Genomic DNA, 20,103 nt, shown 5'->3' with positions numbered 1-20,103 from the left:
GTATAGAGAGTTTAGCATTGAACTAAGTCAGGGTTTTTTGGAGATGCCACCCTCTTTGTCAGTTGATGCCTGGGGCTTGTACTTTTGGACCTTTTCTCTGCCCAACCAGGTTCTTTCCCATGGTCTGGACTTGGTTTCTTCCAGTTAAGAAATACAGTGACTTCAGAAAGTATTCACACCCTTTGACTTTTTCCAAATGTTGTTGTGTTACAGCCTGAAATTAAAATGGATGCAATTGAGATTATTTTGTCACTGTTCGACAAACAATACCTCATAATGTAAAAGTGGAATTGTATATATTTTTTATGTATTTAACAAAATAATAAAAAATGTAAAGCTGACATGTCTTCTAGTCAATAAGTATTCAACCCCATTGTAATGGCAAGCTTAAATCAGTTAAGGAGTAAAAATATGCTTAACAAGTCAAATAATAAGTTGCATGTACTCACTCTGTGTGCAATAATAGTGTTTAACATGATTTATTAATCACTACCACCTATCTGTACCCCACACATACAGATAATTGTATGGTCCCTCAGTCGAGCAGTGAATTTCAAACACAGATTCAACCACAAAGACCAGGTAGATTTTCCAAAGCCTCACAAAGATGAGCACCTATTGGTAAATGGGTAAAATAAGGGAAGCAGACATTGAATATCCCCTTGAGCATGGTGAAGTTATTAAGTAATGACACTTTTGATGTTGCATCAATAAACCCAGTCACTACAAAGATACAGGTGTCCTTTCTAACTCAGTAGCCAGAGAGGAAGGAAACCACTCAGGGATTTCACCATGAGGCCAATGGTGATTTTAAAACAGTTACAGAGTAATGGCTGTGATAGGAGACAACTGAGGATGGATCAACAACATTGTAGTTACTCCAAAATACTAACCTAATTGACAGAGTGAAAAGAAGGAAGCCTGAACAGAATAAAGAATATTCCAAAACATGCATTCTGTTTGTAACAGGGCACTAAATTAATACTGCAAAAAATGTGGCAAAGCAATTATTTTTGTCCTGAATACAAAATATTATGTTTGGTCCAAATCCAATGCAACTCATTACTGAGTACCACTCTCCATATTTTCAAGCATAGGGGTGGCCGCCTCATGTTATGGGTATGCTTGTAATCGTTAAGGGCTAGGGAGTTTTTCAGGATAAAAAATAAACGGAATGTAGCTAAGCACAGGCAAAACCCTAGATACTAGTATATGAATTCACCTTTCAGCAGGACATTAACCTAAAAGACATGGCCAATCTACACTGGAGTTGCTTACCAAGACGGCAGTGAATGTTCATGAGTAGCCTAATTATAGTTTTGACTTAAATCTGCTTGAAAATATACGAAAAGACTTGAAAATGGTTGTCTAGCAATGATCAACAACCAATTTGACAGAGCTTGAAGAATTCTGAAAAGAATAATGGACAAATATTGTACTCTCCAGGTGGGGAGAGCTCTTAGAAACTTACCCAGAAAGACTCACAGCTGTAATTGCTGCCAATGGTGATTCTAACATGGATTTACTCAAGGGTGTGAATTCTTACGTAATTGAGATAGTTCAGTATTTCATTTTCAATACATTTGCAAACATTTCTGAAAACATGTTTTCACTTTGTCATTAGGTGGTGTTGCATGTAGATGTGTGAGATTTTATTTTTTGTTTAATCCGTTTTGACTTCAGGCTGTAACACAACAAAATGTGGAATAAGTCAAGGCTATGAATACTTTCTGAAGACACTGTAGGCTATGATGACTAATGGTGACTTACTGTATATACTGTAATACGACCTGGGTCCCACCTAAACTACACATCTCAAATCGTTCCTAGTTTGTAAGGTTTTTGGTTGCTGTGTTCACAGTTGGAAATTATATTTGTCCCTAGCTGCATATTCCATCTTTAATAGCTCTCTTTCCCAAAATATAACTGGATTACTTGGTGGTTTTCATGGACAAAGAGGAGTAATGAGCCTTATGGAATCTGCTGCTGAGAATATTTAATTACAGATATTGTCTGCATCTTAATAGAGACTGTTGTTTTCAGCAGTAGTTGCAGATGTGAAACATTTGGAATTTCTGGGTTGATACAATTCAACTTCCTCCACTGACTCTGTGTGGCCAGGGACAGACCACGTAATCATAACTGGACATCTGACCAGGGGGGGCAGGTTAACCGAGATTAGTGTGGTCCTAGTGATGAGGATGCTGTTGATGTACTGTACTATATACTGTAATCACTCCATTGTTGAGGGTTGTGACTGAGGTGCAGAACAGGGCTAGCCTCCAAAATACATACTGTCTGAGCATATGCACAGAAGAAGTGCCTCAAGAAGAAAGAAAACTGCACAACAGGGACCTCACTTTCATTTTTACGACTTTCTTATAACCCTTTAGAGACCGCCGAAAGACAGACATGTTTATGAAGGTTTCCAGATGGCCCCTCTTGCACCCCCAGTCATTCTCTTCAGTTCTCTGGTCATGAAGGAATACTCTAACTCAGTGGCGAGGCCTCTTGGCCAAACCCCTGGGCTAGAGATAACACTGTGGAAATCCAGTCAGCCCTAGGACTAAAGGACAGCCCTAGGACTAAAGGACAGCCCTCGGGCTAAAGGACAGCCCTCGGGCTAAAGGACAGCCTTTGGGCTAAAGGACCTAACCCTAAGGGAATGAGAGCAGGTAATCAAACCCAGTCTTAAAATCTCTGTGACAGGGGAACTGACCTACCCTTGGGGTTAAAGGATTGGTGAACCCGTCTCAGTCATGAGGCTTTTAATGTAAAGGGTCAGCCTGGTAGACCAAGATATTCCTCAGTCTCTGATGGTGAACTAACCTAGTAGGAAGTTGACTTACTCAGCCTCATGGCTACCAAACATAAGAAACTAGGTTCATGAGAATGGAGTTGCTCCCTGATTGGTAAACTGCCACTGGCTCTAAGGCCTGTGGTACCATGCCGACCATGCTGGACAGGAGATACTGACCCAACGATAAGGGCATGCTGTACGGAGAGGGAAAGCCATTGTTCTGTCGTTGGACAGGAGATACTGACCCAACGATAAGGGCATGCTGTACGGAGAGGGAAGCCAATGGTTCTGTCGTTGGACAGGAGATACTGACCCAACGATATGGGCATGCTTTACGGAGAGGGAAAGCCATTGTTCTGTCGTTGGACAGGAGATACTGACCCAACGATAAGGGCATGCTTTACGGAGAGGGAAGGCAATGGTTCTGTCGTTGGACAGGAGATACTGACCCAACCATATGGGCATGCTGTACAGAGAGGGAAGGTCATGGTTCTGTCATTGGACAGGAGATACTGACCCAACGATATGGGCATGCTTTACGGGGAGGGAAGGCCATGGTTCTGTCGTTGGACAGGAGATACTGACCCAACGATATGGGCATGCTTTACGGGGAGGGAAGGCCATGGTTCTGTCGTTGGACAGGAGATACTGACCCAACGATATGGGCATGCTTTACGGAGAGGGAAGGCAATGGTTCTGTCGTTGGACAGGAGATACTGACCCAACGATATGGGCATGCTGTACGGAGAGGGAAGGCCATGGTTCTGTCATTGGACAGGAGATACTGACCCAACGATATGGGCATGCTGTACAGAGAGGGAAGGCCATGGTTCTGTCGTTGGACAGGAGATACTGACCCAACGATATGGGCATGCTGTACAGAGAGGGAAGGCCATGGTTCTGTCGTTGGACAGGAGATACTGACCCAACGATATGGGCATGCTTTACGGGGACGGAAGGCCATGGTTCTGTCGTTGGACAGGAGATACTGACCCAACCATATGGGCATGCTGTACAGAGAGGGAAGGCCATGGTTCTGTCATTGGACAGGAGATACTGACCCAACGATATGGGCATGCTGTACGGGGAGGGAAGGCCATGGTTCTGTCGTTGGACAGGAGATACTGCTGTACGGGGAGTGAAGCTCCCTATTTCTATCTTCTAGACGCTATGATCAAGATGAAGCGTCTCATTTGTCACCCATTTTTGGCAGTCCCATTCCTTGCCTGCCTCTTGAGGATAAATGTAGATGAAGGCCCTGTCGGTGTCTTCTGCTGTAAAGAGAGAGAGGGTGAGAGAAAGAGATCTTAAAATCAAAAGTTATTTAGTGTAATGAGACATGCATTATTTTCATTTCCTTTATTGTGTTTTGTAGGAAAATAGTGTGGTCCACTTTCTCCCTGCCTTGATCATCAGTTGGTATTGAAGAGAATGCTACTTATTTAGATGCATGAGAAGCAGTTGGTTTTCTCTGTGCACTGAGCTGTCTGAGCTCAACATTCCCTCTCTATCGGCTGTGCATATAGTGTATATCAGAAATATTACCTGGATTAAACTGAAGCAATACTTTATTTCCATGCTATGCAAAAGCAGCACCCTGGCTTCACTGATTATCAAAGACACTTAAATCACCTATAATCCAATAACGCAACAACTAATACAAATCTAATTGGTAGTGATGGTAGTCTACAGAGATGGTAACTCTACAGAGAGTTAGTAATGGAGAAGAAAGCGTTAGATAACAGGATGACATTAACAGTGTGGGAGTGTTACTCAACCATCTACAACATATTTGGTGTTTTACACTAATTCTACATTAGTTCTACACTGTCTTTATGTATTCCACAAACACAGACTGGTGCCGAATGTACATACCGTCTGATTCACCACAGTCTCTTCTCTGAATGGCACAGCTTTTGTAACTTTAAAAAACAATTTGCTATATTATCCGGATAACAGTTCTCATATATCACAATTATGCATTTGGACATTTGGAATCCCCTCACACAAGAGTTAAGTCAACAAGACAATGAGAGAGGATCATATACTTTGATATAACGGATGAGAGAGGATCATATACTTTGACATAACGGATGAGAGAGGATCATATACTTTGACATAACGGATGAGAGAGGATCATATACTTTGACATAACGGATGAGAGAGGATCATATACTTTGATGTAACGGATGAGAGAGGATCATATACTTTGACATAACGGATGAGAGAGGATCATATACTTTGACATAACGGATGAGAGAGGATCATATACTTTGATATAACGGATGAGAGAGGATCATATACTTTGACATAACGGATGAGAGAGGATCATATACTTTGACATAACGGATGAGAGAGGATCATATACTTTGATGTAACGGATGAGAGAGGATCATATACTTTGATGTAACGGATGAGAGAGGATCATATACTTTGACATAACAGATGAGAGAGGATCATATACTTTGACATAACGGATGAGAGAGGATCATATACTTTGACATAACGGATGAGAGAGGATCATATACTTTGATGTAACGGATGAGAGAGGATCATATACTTTGACATAACGGATGAGAGAGGATCATATACTTTGACGTAACGGATGAGAGAGGATCATATACTTTGACGTAACGGATGAGAGAGGATCATATACTTTGACATAACGGATGAGAGAGGATCATATACTTTGACGTAACGGATGAGAGAGGATCATATACTTTGACATAACGGATGAGAGAGGATCATATACTTTGACATAACGGATGAGAGAGGATCATATACTTTGACATAACGGATGAGAGAGGATCATATACTTTGACGTAACGGATGAGAGAGGATCATATACTTTGACATAACGGATGAGAGAGGATCATATACTTTGACATAACGGATGAGAGAGGATCATATACTTTGACATAACGGATGAGAGAGGATCATATACTTTGACATAACGGATGAGAGAGGATCATATACTTTGACGTAACGGATGAGAGAGGATCATATACTTTGACATAACGGATGAGAGAGGATCATATACTTTGACGTAACAGATGAGAGAGCATCATATACTTTGACGTAACGGATGAGAGAGCATGTGGTAGCATGATTTACAACTAAGCTTTCTTTAAAAGACACAAGCGCTCCTGCTCCAAATAAGTTTCATGTGCAGTGGTTAACCCATGTCATTAGTTCTCCTCACAGATAAACAAGTAGTAGAGCCTGGGTACTATAAACTGTCTCCCTCCTGGCAAGGCCGGAGCAGCTCCGCTCCTCTCAGAGACAGATAACACTACACACTACACAGCTGGACTTGGGCCAGTGTCCATCTATGTATTGTGCAAGCTGCAAGAAGAGAACACTATTATTAGGAAAGTGTATGGTGCTTTTGTTCGGGGATGTTTTATTCCCTTCTTCCAATCCCCTGCCATGTAATGTAATGGACAGTGAGTGAGATAACTGTGGATTTGAGGGGCCAGGGGGATCTTCCGACAAGTACAATTAGTCCGTCACACAATATATTTTTCGTCTGATTTGTTGCTATAGGTTTCTCTAACTGCAGTGATGTATCATCAATTCTAGCTCAAGCTTTGTGCCCTTTCAGAGAAAAAGTATTCCTGTTGAGTTTGTGGATTTTTGCCCATTGACAACGGTTTCTGTAATATTTCTATTTTGCTTCAGAAGAGGTTCCATGCAGTGGCGCAGCGTAGTTTAGCAGAAAACGTTGCTGTTTTAGAGCTCAGGGATTCTTGAAAGATCCACAAATATGTGTCTTCATATTAACACAACTTGAAATGTATATTTTGATAGACCACGGTATCAGTTATGCATGTAAAGGGTCAACCTCCTGTCATAAAATGCAACTAACTGGATTTATGTTGACTCTGTCAGACACCATAAAAGGCAGTTCATTTGTACTGTTATTGTCCAACAAGTGTTTAATGGCCTTGATTGTTTAATTCAAACATTTGATTTTTCAAATATGTAACACAAATTTCCAAACTTCTTTCTGTTTTGTTTTATAGCTCTAACATGCTCCAGGGCCAGTTTTTCTACATTTAGAACAGAAATCAACATGTATTATCCCTTAGGTTTAGCATAGAAAATACTTCAATAATCGTCACTGATGGAGTTAACATTTTAGGGGCAAAATTCAGCGAAAATATTTTAAATCACAATAATTGTTTAATAACAACAATCATTTCAGGCATTGTAACGGCTGTCGTGGGAAGAAGCAGAGGACCAAAGCGCAGCGTGGTTAGTGTTCATCTTTTTAATAAGAAACTGAACACTTCAAAAATACTAAACAACAAAGTGACAACCGAAACAGTTCTATCTGGTGCAGACACACAAAGACTGAAAATAACCACCCACAAAACACAAAGGAAAACAGGCTACCTAAATATGGTTCTCAATCAGGGACAACGATAGACAGCTGCCCCTGATTGAGAACCATATCAGGCCAAAGACAGAAATAGAAAATATAGAAAAACAAACATAGACTGCCCACCCCAACTCACGCCCTGACCATACTAAATAAAGACATAACAAAGGAATAAAGGTCAGAACGTGACCGGCATATATCATATATTTTCATTTTTCTTCTTCATTCAAGCTAATTTAGTTTTTCTCATTTGCTTTATGACTCTAAAACCTCATTAAATTTAACAATGTAAATGTAAATGCAAATGTAGTAAGATTAGGTAGGTAAGGCAATAAATAGGCCATAGTGGCGAAATAATTACAATTTAGCATTAACACTGGAGTGATAGATGTGCAGATCATGATGTGCAAGTAGAAATACTGGTGTGCAAAATAACAATTTGGGCATGAGGTATTTGGGTGGGCTATTTACAGATGGGCTGTGTACAGGTACAGTGATCGGTAAGCTGCTCTGACAGCTGATGCTTAAAGTTAGTGAGGGAGATATAAGTCTCCAGCTTCAGTGATTTTTGCAATTTGTCCCGGTCATCGGCAGCAGAGAACTGGAAGGAAAGGAGGCCAAAGAGGAGTTTGCTTTGGGTATGACCAGTGAAATATACCTGCTGGAGCGCGTGCTATGGTAGGGTGTTGCTATGTTGACCAGTAAGCTGAGATAAGGCAGGGCTTTACCTAGCAAAGACTTATAGATGACCTGGAGCCAGTGGGTTTGGCGACGAATATGAAGAGAGGGCCAGCCAACGGGAGCATACAGGTCGCAGTGGTGGGTAGCATATGGGGCTTTGGTGACAAAACGGATGGCGCTGTGATAGACTGCATCCAATTTGTGGAGTAGAGTGTTGGAGGCTATTTTGTAAATTACGTCGCTGAAGTCGAGGATAGGTGGCAGCATGAGTGAAGGAGGCTTTGTTGCGAAATAGGAAGCCGATTCTAGATTTAATTTTGGATTGGAGATGCTTACTATGAGTCTGGAAGGAGAGTTTCAGTCTAACCAGACACCTAGGTATTTGTAGTCCACATACTCTCAGTCAGAACAGTCCAGAGTAGTGATGCCAGTCGTGCAGGCGGGTGCGGGCAGCGATCGGTTGAAAAGCATGCATTTAGTTTTACTAGCATTTCAGAGCAGTTGGAGGCCACGGAAGGAGAGTTGTATGGCATCGAAGCTCGTCTGGAGGTTTGTTAACACAGTGTCCAAAGAAGGGCCAGAAGTATACAGAATGGTGTCGTCTGCATAGAGGTGGATCAGAGACTCACCATCAGCAAGAGCGACATCATTGATGTATACAGAGAAAAGAGTCGGCCCGAGAATTGAACCCTGTGGCACCCCCATAGAGACTGCCAGAGGTCCGGACCCCCTGATTCTGAACTCAATCTGAGAAGTAGTTGGTGAACCAGGCGAGGCAGTCATTTGAGAAACCAAGGCTACTGTGTCTGCCGATAAGAATGCTGAGCAACATGACGTACTGTCCTTGTTTATCACGCTCTTCTGATACTGAATACAGGTCAGGTTAGCAACAATGGGTACAGAGATAAATACCTTGCTGCTAACCTGACCTGTAATTGGGACAGAGACAGAGATAAATACCTTGCTGCTAACCTGACCTGTATTTGGGACAGAGACAGAGACATTGCTGCTAACCTGACCTGTAATTGGGACAGAGACAGAGATAAATACCTTGCTGCTAACCTGACCTGTAATTGGGACAGAGACAGAGATAAATACCTTGCTGCTAACCTGACCTGTATTTGGGACAGAGACAGAGACATTGCTGCTAACCTGACCTGTAATTGAGACAGAGACTTTGCTGCTAACCTGACCTGTAATTGAGACAGAGACAGAGACATTGCTGCTAAGCTGACCTGTAATTGAGACAGAGACATTGATGCTAACATGACCTGTAATTGAGACAGAGACAGAGACATTGCTGCTAACCTGACCTGTAATTGAGACAGAGACAGAGACATTGATCCTAACCTGACCTGTAATTGAGACAGAGACATTGATGCTAACCTGACCTGTAATTGAGACAGAGAAAGAGACATTGATACTAACCTGACCTGTAATTGAGACAGACACATTAATGCTAACCTGACCTGTAATTGAGACAGAGACATTGCTGCTAACCTGACCTGTAATTGGGACAGAGACAGAGACATTGATGCTAACCTGACCTGTAATTGGGACAGAGACAGAGACATTGATGCTAACCTGACCTGTAATTGAGACAGAGACAGAGACATTGTTGCTAACCTGACCTGTAATTGAGACAGAGACAGAGACATTGCTGCTAACCTGACCTGTAATTGAGACAGAGACATTGATGCTAACCTGACCTGTAATTGAGACAGAGACAGAGACATTGATGCTAACCTGATCTGTAATTGAGACAGAGACATTGATGCTAACCTGACCTGTAATTGAGACAGAGAAAGAGACATTGATACTAACCTGACCTGTAATTGAGACAGACACATTAATGCTAACCTGACCTGTAATTGAGACAGACACATTAATGCTAACCTGACCTGTAATTGAGACAGAGACATTGCTGCTAACCTGACCTGTAATTGGGACAGAGACAGAGACATTGATGCTAACCTGACCTGTAATTGGGACAGAGACAGAGACATTGATGCTAACCTGACCTGTAATTGAGACAGAGACAGAGACATTGTTGCTAACCTGACCTGTAATTGAGACAGAGACAGAGACATTGCTGCTAACCTGACCTGTAATTGAGACAGAGACATTGATGCTAACCTGACCTGTAATTGAGACAGAGACAGAGACATTGATGCTAACCTGACCTGTAATTGAGACAGAGACATTGATGCTAACCTGACCTGTAATTGAGACAGAGAAAGAGACATTGATACTAACCTGACCTGTAATTGAGACAGAGACAGAGACATTGCTGCTAACCTGACCTGTAATTGAGACAGAGACATTGATGCTAACCTGACCTGTAATTGAGACAGAGACAGAGACAGAGACATTGATGCTAACCTGACCTGTAATTGAGACAGAGACATTGATGCTAACCTGACCTGTAATTGAGACAGAGACATTGCTGCTAACCTGACCTGTAATTGAGACAGAGACATTGATGCTAACCTGACCTGTAATTGAGACAGAGACATTGCTGCTAACCTGACCTGTAATTGAGACAGAGACATTGATGCTAACCTGACCTGTAATTGAGACAGAGACAGAGACATTGATGCTAACCTGACCTGTAATTGAGACAGAGACATTGATGCTAACCTGACCTGTAATTGAGACAGAGACATTGCTGCTAACCTGACCTGTAATTGAGACAGAGACATTGATGCTAACCTGACCTGTAATTGAGACAGAGACATTGATGCTAACATGACCTGGAATTGAGACAGAGACAGAGACATTGCTGCTAACCTGACCTGTAATTGAGACAGAGACAGAGACATTGATCCTAACCTGACCTGTAATTGAGACAGAGACATTGATGCTAACCTGACCTGTAATTGAGACAGAGAAAGAGACATTGATACTAACCTGACCTGTAATTGAGACAGACACATTAATGCTAACCTGACCTGTAATTGAGACAGAGACATTGCTGCTAACCTGACCTGTAATTGGGACAGAGACAGAGACATTGATGCTAACCTGACCTGTAATTGGGACAGAGACAGAGACATTGATGCTAACCTGATCTGTAATTGAGACAGAGACAGAGACATTGTTGCTAACCTGACCTGTAATTGAGACAGAGACAGAGACATTGCTGCTAACCTGACCTGTAATTGAGACAGAGACATTGATGCTAACCTGACCTGTAATTGAGACAGAGACAGAGACATTGATGCTAACCTGACCTGTAATTGAGACAGAGACATTGATGCTAACCTGACCTGTAATTGAGACAGAGAAAGAGACATTGATACTAACCTGACCTGTAATTGAGACAGACACATTAATGCTAACCTGACCTGTAATTGAGACAGAGACATTGCTGCTAACCTGACCTGTAATTGGGACAGAGACAGAGACATTGATGCTAACATGACCTGTAATTGGGACAGAGACAGAGACATTGATGCTAACCTGACCTGTAATTGAGACAGAGACAGAGACATTGTTGCTAACCTGACCTGTAATTGAGACAGAGACAGAGACATTGCTGCTAACCTGACCTGTAATTGAGACAGAGACATTGATGCTAACCTGACCTGTAATTGAGACAGAGACAGAGACATTGATGCTAACCTGACCTGTAATTGAGACAGAGACATTGATGCTAACCTGACCTGTAATTGAGACAGAGACATTGCTGCTAACCTGACCTGTAATTGAGACAGAGACATTGATGCTAACCTGACCTGTAATTGAGACAGAGACATTGCTGCTAACCTGACCTGTAATTGAGACAGAGACATTGATGCTAACCTGACCTGTAATTGAGACAGAGACAGAGACATTGATGCTAACCTGACCTGTAATTGAGACAGAGACATTGATGCTAACCTGACCTGTAATTGAGACAGAGACATTGATGCTAACCTGACCTGTAATTGAGACAGAGACATTGATGCTAACCTGACCTGTAATTGAGACAGCGACATTGATGCTAACCTGACCTGTAATTGGGACAGAGACAGAGACATTGATTGAATGAATGAGCTCCTCCGTGTCATGTGTGTGTGTGTGTCCTGTGTATGTATGTGTTATGACATCTTCACCATGGTAAACAGCCCACTGTGACTTATGACCATAGCACCAACTGAATTTATAATACATCTTATAAGAAACCCGCTATGCCCTCAGACGAACCATCAAACAGGCAAAATGTCAATTCAACACTAAGATTGAATCCTACTACACCGGTCGTTGCACGTGGCAAACTATTTCGGTCTACAAAGGGAAATCCAGCCGCGAGCTGCCCAGTGACACGAGCCTATCAGACGGGCTAAATGCCTTTTATGCTTGCATCAAGCAACACTGAAGCATGCATGAGAGCACCAACTGTTCCTGACGACTGTGTGATCACGTTCTCCTTAGCCGATGTGAGCAAGACCTTTAAACAGATCAACATTCACAAGGCCACAAGGCCAGACTGATTACCAGGACGTTCCCTATAGCATGCGCAGACCAACTGGCAAGTGTCTTCTCTGACATTTTCAACCTCTCCCTGACAAGTCTGTAATACCTTCATGTTTCAAGCAGACCACCATAGAAAGCGAAGGTAACCTGCATAAATGACTACCGCCCCGAAACACTCACGTCGGTAGCCATGAAGTGCTTTGAAAGGCTGGTCATGGCTCACATCAACACCATCATCCCGGAAACTCCACTCCAATTCGCATAGCACCCCAACAGATTCACAGATGACACAATCTCAATCGCACTCCACACTGCCCTTTCCTACTTGGACAAAAGGAACACCTATGTGAGAATGCTGTTAATTGACTACAGCTCAGTGTTCAACACCATAATGCCCTCAAAGCTCATCACTAAGCTAAGGACCATGGGACTAAACACCTCTCTCTGCAACTGAATCCTGGACTTCCTGATGGGCCGCCCCTAGGTAGTAAGGGTAGGCAAAACATATCTGCCATGCTGATCGTCAACACAGTGGCCCCTCAGGGGTGCGTGCTTAGTCCCCTCCTGTACTCTCTGTTTACCCACAACTGCGTGGCCAAGCATGACTCCAACACCAACAGTCAGCGTGACATTCAGTCATTCCATTCCAAAGATCTGAATCGGAGGTATAAACAAGGACTCTTACGCTCGGTAAGGGGAAATATTTATCTTTGCTCATTGAGCGTCTTGAGTCAGTGTCAACACTACTGAGAGAGACAATGCAATTCGTGGAAGGAAAGACCTGACCGTTTAAAGTGGAGGATGAGTGATCAAATTACTTTTTCTGTCTTGCATTGTATATAAAATCACTCACAAAACAACAAGTGATTGACCTGATAAGAAACTTCATCTGGAATTGCAGCACTTGTATCTATGAGTTTACCTACATGACATAGTAGAATATTTCACTGTATTTTAAGACATATGACATCTCTTCTACATATTTCCCCGGTATAGAGCCCTCTTAGTTTCAAGTATTATTTGACAGAATATACATTGTATCTCAACTCCAGTAACAAAAGCTCTAACTGTCTACAGTACTGTTATGGCTGTGTTATTTAAGCATTAAGGACCGAGGGGGTGTGGTATACAGTATGGACAATACACCACGGCAAAGGGCTGTTCTTAAGCATGACACAATGCTGAGTGCCATGGATACTGCCCTTAGCCTTGGTATATTGGACATATACCACAAACCACAGAGGTGCCTTATTGCTATTATAAACTGGTTACCAATGTAATTTGAAGTAAATGAGTAAAAAAATATGTTGTTTTGTCATACCCATGGTATACGGTCTGATATACCTTGGCTTTCAGCCAATCAGCATTCAGTGCTGGAATCACCCAGTTTATAATAACATGTAACTCTGTCTTACTCTGCAGTAACTACCACACCGTCTCCAGGCTCGGGCCATGCCAGAAGATGCAATGACTCAGAGAAGGCCTACTGCGTGAACGGCGGCGACTGTTACTTCATACATGGTATCAATCAGTTCTCCTGCAAGTGAGTCCTCTCTGTTATTTTGGGATTCTTCACAGTGCACCATTTGGTGGTATTGTTCTCTTTGTTTGGACTCTGCTTGGACGGTTTTATTTGTTGTTAGGCTACGTCTTCTTTAATTAGCGTCAATCAATTAAAATCGAAGTTTATTGGTTATGTGCACAGTTCAGTAGATGTTGTCGTGAAATGTTACTAGTCAATAACAATTCAGTAAAATGTAAAACAAGTACACAAATAATAAAACCAATATATACAGTGCCTTGCGAAAGTATTTGGCCCCCTTGAACTTTGCGACCTTTTGCCACATTTCAGGCTTCAAACATAAAGATATAAAACTGTATTTTTTTGTGAAGAATCAACAACAAGTGGGACACAATCATGAAGTGGAACAACATTTATTGGATATTTCAAACTTTTTTAACAAATCAAAAACTGAAAAATTGGGCGTGCAAAATTATTCAGCCCCTCTAAGTTAATACTTTGTAGCGCCACCTTTTGCTGCGATTACAGCTGTAAGTCACTTGGGGTATGTCTCTATCAGTTTTGCACATCGAGAGACTGACATTTTCAGCTCGAGCTCAGTGAGGTTGGATGGAGAGCATTTGTGAACAGCAGTTTTCAGTTCTTTCCACAGATTCTCGATTGGATTCAGGCCTGGACTTTGACTTGGCCATTCTAACACCTGGATATGTTTATTTTTGAACCATTCCATTGTAGATTTTGCTTTATGTTTTGGATCATTGTCTTGTTGGAATACAAATCTCCGTCCCAGTCTCAGGTCTTTTGCAGACTCCATCAGGTTTTCTTCCAGAATGGTCCTGTATTTGGCTCCATCCATCTTCCCATCAATTTTAACCATCTTCCCTGTCCCTGCTGAAGAAAAGCAAGCCCAAACCATGATGCTGCCACCACCATGTTTGACAGTGGGGATGGTGTGTTCAGGGTGTTGCTTTTACGCCAAACATAACGTTTGCATTGTTGCCAAAAAGTTCCATTTTGGTTTCATCTGACCAGAGCACCTTCTTCCACATGTTTGGTGTGTCTCCCAGGTGGCTTGTGGCAAACTTTAAACAACACTTTTTATGAATATCTTTAAGAAATGGCTTTCTTCTTGCCACTCTTCCATAAAGGCCAGATTTGTGCAATATACGACTGATTGTTGTCCTATGGACAGAGTCTCCCACCTCAGCTGTAGATCTCTGCAGTTCATCCAGAGTGATCATGGGCCTCTTGGCTGCATCTCTGATCAGTCTTCTCCTTGTATGAGCTGAAAGTTTAGAGGGACGGCCAGGTCTTGGTAGATTTGCAGTGGTCTGATACTCCTTCCATTTCAATATTATCGCTTGCACAGTGCTCCTTGGGATGTTTAAAGCTTGGGAAATCTTTTTGTATCCAAATCCGGCTTTAAACTTCTTCACAACAGTATCTCGGACCTGCCTGGTGTGTTCCTTGTTCTTCATGATGCTCTCTACGCTTTTAACGTACCTCTGAGACTATCACAGTGCAGGTGCATTTATACGGAGACTTGATTACACACAGGTGGATTGTATTTATCATCATTAGTCATTTAGGTCAACATTGGATCATTCAGAGATCCTCACTGAACTTCTGGAGAGAGTTTGCTGCACTGAAAGTAAAGGGGCTGAATAATTTTGCACGCCCTATTTTTCAGTTTTTGATTTGTTAAAAAAGTTTGAAATATCCAATAAATGTCGTTCCACTTCATGATTGTGCACCACTTGTTGTTGATTCGTCACAAAAAAATACAGTTTTATATCTTTATGTTTGAAGCCTGAAATGTGGCAAAAGGTCACAAAGTTCAAGGGGGCCGAATACTTTCGCAAGGCACTGTATATATTGTAGTGAGAGATGAATTGTTAATAATTCTGTTTTTCTCTCCACTCCTAAATCCCGTATGTAATTCTTTACACAAAGAGTAAAGTTGTATGATGCTTGATGCAGTTGTCCACTGTTGTTCAGTCGCTGTCAATTACATTCGTCCTTTCATTGCATTGATAGAATTAACATTCCAGTCAAGTGATTTCTAACCCTCTTCTCTCCAACGTGTCAGAGCCCTTTTCCCGATCCCCTTCTACTGATCCTCATCCCCCTCTATCACCCTACCACCCCCCTCTATCACCCTGTCTATCCCCCCTCTATCACCCCACCACTCCCTCTATCACCCTGTCTATCCCCCCTCTATCACCCCACCACTCCCCTCTATCACCCTGTCTATCCCCCCTCTATCACCCCACCACCCCCTCTATCACCCTGTCTATCCCCCCTCTATCACCCCACCACTCCCTCTATCACCCTGTCTATCCCCCCTCTATCACCCCACCACTCCCCTCTATCACACTGTCTATCCCCCCTCCATCACCCCGTCAATCTACCTCTATCCCCCCTCTATCACCCCACCACCCCCTCTATCACCCTGTCTATCCCCCCGTCCATCTACCTCTATCCCCCCTCTATCACCCCACCACCCCCCTCTATCGCCCTGTCTATCCCCCCCATACCCCATCCATCTATCTCTATCACCCTGTCTATACACACCTCTATCACCCCACCACCCCCTCTATCACCCTGTCTATCCCCCCTCTATCACCCCATCCATCTACCTCTATCACCCTGTCTGTCACAACATCCATCCCCCCTATATCACCCCATCCACCCCCCTCTATTAGCAACACAAACATGTCCACACACACACACACACACACACACACACGCACGCACGCACGCGATAACATATGCACTAAACATTCACATGGATTTAGTACTGTAGATATGTGGTGGTGGTGGAGTAGGGGTCTGAGAGCACACAGTGTGTTGTGAAATCTGTGAATGTATTGTAACGTTTTAAAATAGTATGAAATGCCTTAATTTTGCTGGACACCAGGAAGAGTATCTGCTGCTTTGGCAGCATAAATACAAATACAAATACAAATCACCCTATCCATCTACCTCTATCAACCCTCTATCATCATATCCATCTACCTCTATCAACCCTCTATCATCATATCCATCTACCTCTATCAACCCTCTATCATCATATCCATCTACCTCTATCAACCCTCTATCATCATATCCATCTACCTCTATCAACCCTCTATCATCGTATCCATCTACCTCTATCAACCCTCTATCATCATATCCATCTACCTCTATCAACCCTCTATCATCGTATCCATCTACCTCTATCAACCCTCTATCATCATATCCATCTACCTCTATCAACCCTCTATCATCATATCCATCTACCTCTATCAACCCTCTATCATCATATCCATCTACCTCTATCAACCCTCTATCATCATATCCATCTACCTCTATCAACCCTCTATCATCGTATCCATCTACCTCTATCAACCCTCTATCATCATATCCATCTACCTCTATCAACCCTCTATCATCATATCCATCTACCTCTATCAACCCTCTATCATCATATCCATCTACCTCTATCAACCCTCTATCATCATATCCATCTACCTCTATCAACCCTCTATCATCATGTCCATCTACCTCTATCAACCCTCTATCATCATATCCATCTACCTCTACCAACCCTCTATCATCATATCCATCTACCTCTATCAACCCTCTATCATCATATCCATCTACCTCTATCAACCCTCTATCATCATATCCATCTACCTCTATCAACCCTCTATTATCATATCCATCTACCTCTATCAACCCTCTATCATCATATCCATCTACCTCTATCAACCCTCTATCATCATATCCATCTACCTCTATCAACCCTCTATCATCATATCCATCTACCTCTATCAACCCTCTATCATCATATCCATCTACCTCTATCAACCCTCTATCATCATATCCATCTACCTCTATCAACCCTCTATCATCATATCCATCTACCTCTATCAACCCTCTATCACCCCATCCATCTACCTCTATCAACCCTCTATCACCCCATCCATCTACCTCTATCAACCCTCTATCACCCCATCCATCTACCTCTATCACCCCTCTATCACCCCATCCATCTACCTCTATCAACCCTCTATCATCATATCCATCTACCTCTATCAACCCTCTATCATCATATCCATCTACCTCTATCAACCCTCTATCATCATATCCATCTACCTCTATCAACCCTCTATCATCGTATCCATCTACCTCTATCAACCCTCTATCATCATATCCATCTACCTCTATCAACCCTCTATCATCATATCCATCTACCTCTATCAACCCTCTATCATCATATCCATCTACCTCTATCAACCCTCTATCACCCCATCCATCTACCTCTATCAACCCTCTATCATCATATCCATCTACCTCTATCAACCCTCTATCACCCCATCCATCTACCTCTATCAACACTCTATCACCCCATCCATCTACCTCTATCAATCCTCTATCACCCCATCCATCTACCTCTATCAACACTCTATCACCCCATCCATCTACCTCTATCAACCCTCTATCACCCCATCTATCCTCCCTCTATCATCCCATCTATCCTCCCTCTATCATCCCATTTATCACCCCATCTATCCTCCCTCTATCATCCCATCTATCCTCCCTCTATCATCCCATATATCACCCCATCTATCCTCCCTCTATCATCCCATCTATCACCCCATCTATCCTCCATCTATCACCCCTCTATGACCCCATATATCCTCCCTCTATCATCCCATCTATCCTCCCTCTATCATCCCATCTATCCTCCCTCTATCATCCCATCCATCCTCCCTCTATCATCCAATCTATCCTCCCTCTATCATCCCATCTATCCTCCCTCTATCACCCCTCTATCACCCCATCTATCCTCCCTCTATCATCCCATCTATCCTCCCTCTATCACCCCTCTATCACCCCATCTATCCTCCCTCTATCACCCCATCTATCATCCCACCTATCACCCCATCTATCCTCCCTCTATCATCCCATCTATCCTCCCTCTATCACCCCTCTATCACCCCATCTCTCCTCCCTCTATCATCCCATCTATCACCCCATCTATCCTCCCTCTATCATCCCACCTATCACCCCATCTATTCTCCCTCTATCATCCCATCTATCCTCCCTCTATCACCCCTCTATCACCCCATCTATCCTCCCTCTATCATCCCATCTATCCTCCCTCTATCACCCCTCTATCACCCCATCTATCCTCCCTCTATCATCCCATCTATCACCCCATCTATCCTCCCTCTATCATCCCACCTATCATCCCATCTATCCTCCCTCTATCATCCCATCTATCACTCCTCTATCACCCCATCTATCCTCCCATCTATCCTCCCTCTATCATCCCATCTATCCTCCCTCTATCACCCCTCTATCACCCCATCTATCCTCCCTCTATCATCCCATCTATCACCCCATCTATTCTCCCTCTATCATCCCATCTATCCTCCCTCTATCACCCCTCTATCACCCCATCTATCCTCCCTCTATCATCCCATCTATCCTCCCTCTATCACCCCTCTATCACCCCATCTATCCTCCCTCTATCATCCCATCTATCACCCCATCTATCCTCCCTCTATCATCCCACCTATCATCCCATCTATCCTCCCTCTATCATCCCATCTATCACTCCTCTATCACCCCATCTATCCTCCCTCTATCATCCCATCTATCACTCCTCTATCACCCCATCTATCCTCCCTCTATCATCCCATCTATCCTCCCTCTATCATCCCATCTATCCTCCCTCTATCACCCCTCTATCACCCCATCTATCCTCCCTCTATCATCCCATCTATCACCCCATCTATCCTCCCTCTTTCATCCCACCTATCACCCCATCTATCCTCCCTCTATCATCCCATCTATCCTCCCTCTATCACCCCTCTATCCTCCCTCTATCATCCCATCTATCACCCCATCTATCATCCCTCTATCATCCCACCTATCACCCCATCTATCCTCCCTCTATCATCCCATCTATCCTCCCTCTATCACCCCTCTATCACCCCATCTATCCTCCCTCTATCATCTCATCCCATCTATCACCCCATCTATCACCCTCTCTCATCCCACCTATCACCCCATCTATCCTCCCTCTATCATCCCATCTATCACTCCTCTATCACCCCATCTATCCTCCCTCTATCATCCCATCTATCCTCCCTCTATCACCCCTCTATCACCCTGTCTATCCCCCCTCTATCACCCCACCACCCCCTCTATCACCCCGTCCATCCCCCTCTATCACCCTGTCCATCCCCCCTCTATCACCCCATC

At 43.1% G+C, this 20,103-nt stretch overlaps 1 protein-coding gene across 4 annotated transcripts in view; it reads left to right on the top strand.

Moving 5' to 3' along the window:
- The window catches only part of nrg2a (neuregulin 2a), a 170,808-nt gene that overhangs the window by 108,252 nt on the left and 42,453 nt on the right, over nucleotides 1–20,103 (top strand). For all 4 annotated transcript variants that reach the window (XM_090226571.1, XM_021591458.3, XM_090226573.1 and 1 more), the window contains exon 4: nucleotides 13,746–13,866. In XM_090226571.1, coding sequence (XP_090082697.1) covers nucleotides 13,746–13,866 — 121 coding nt within the window. The remainder of the gene's footprint in view (nucleotides 1–13,745; nucleotides 13,867–20,103) is intronic.

The sequence above is a fragment of the Oncorhynchus mykiss genome, chromosome 29 (assembly GCF_057628025.1).
Source record: "Oncorhynchus mykiss isolate SJ-2025 chromosome 29, ASM5762802v1, whole genome shotgun sequence".
Lineage (NCBI taxonomy): Eukaryota > Metazoa > Chordata > Actinopteri > Salmoniformes > Salmonidae > Oncorhynchus > Oncorhynchus mykiss.
This window is presented reverse-complemented; position numbering and strand designations above follow the sequence as displayed.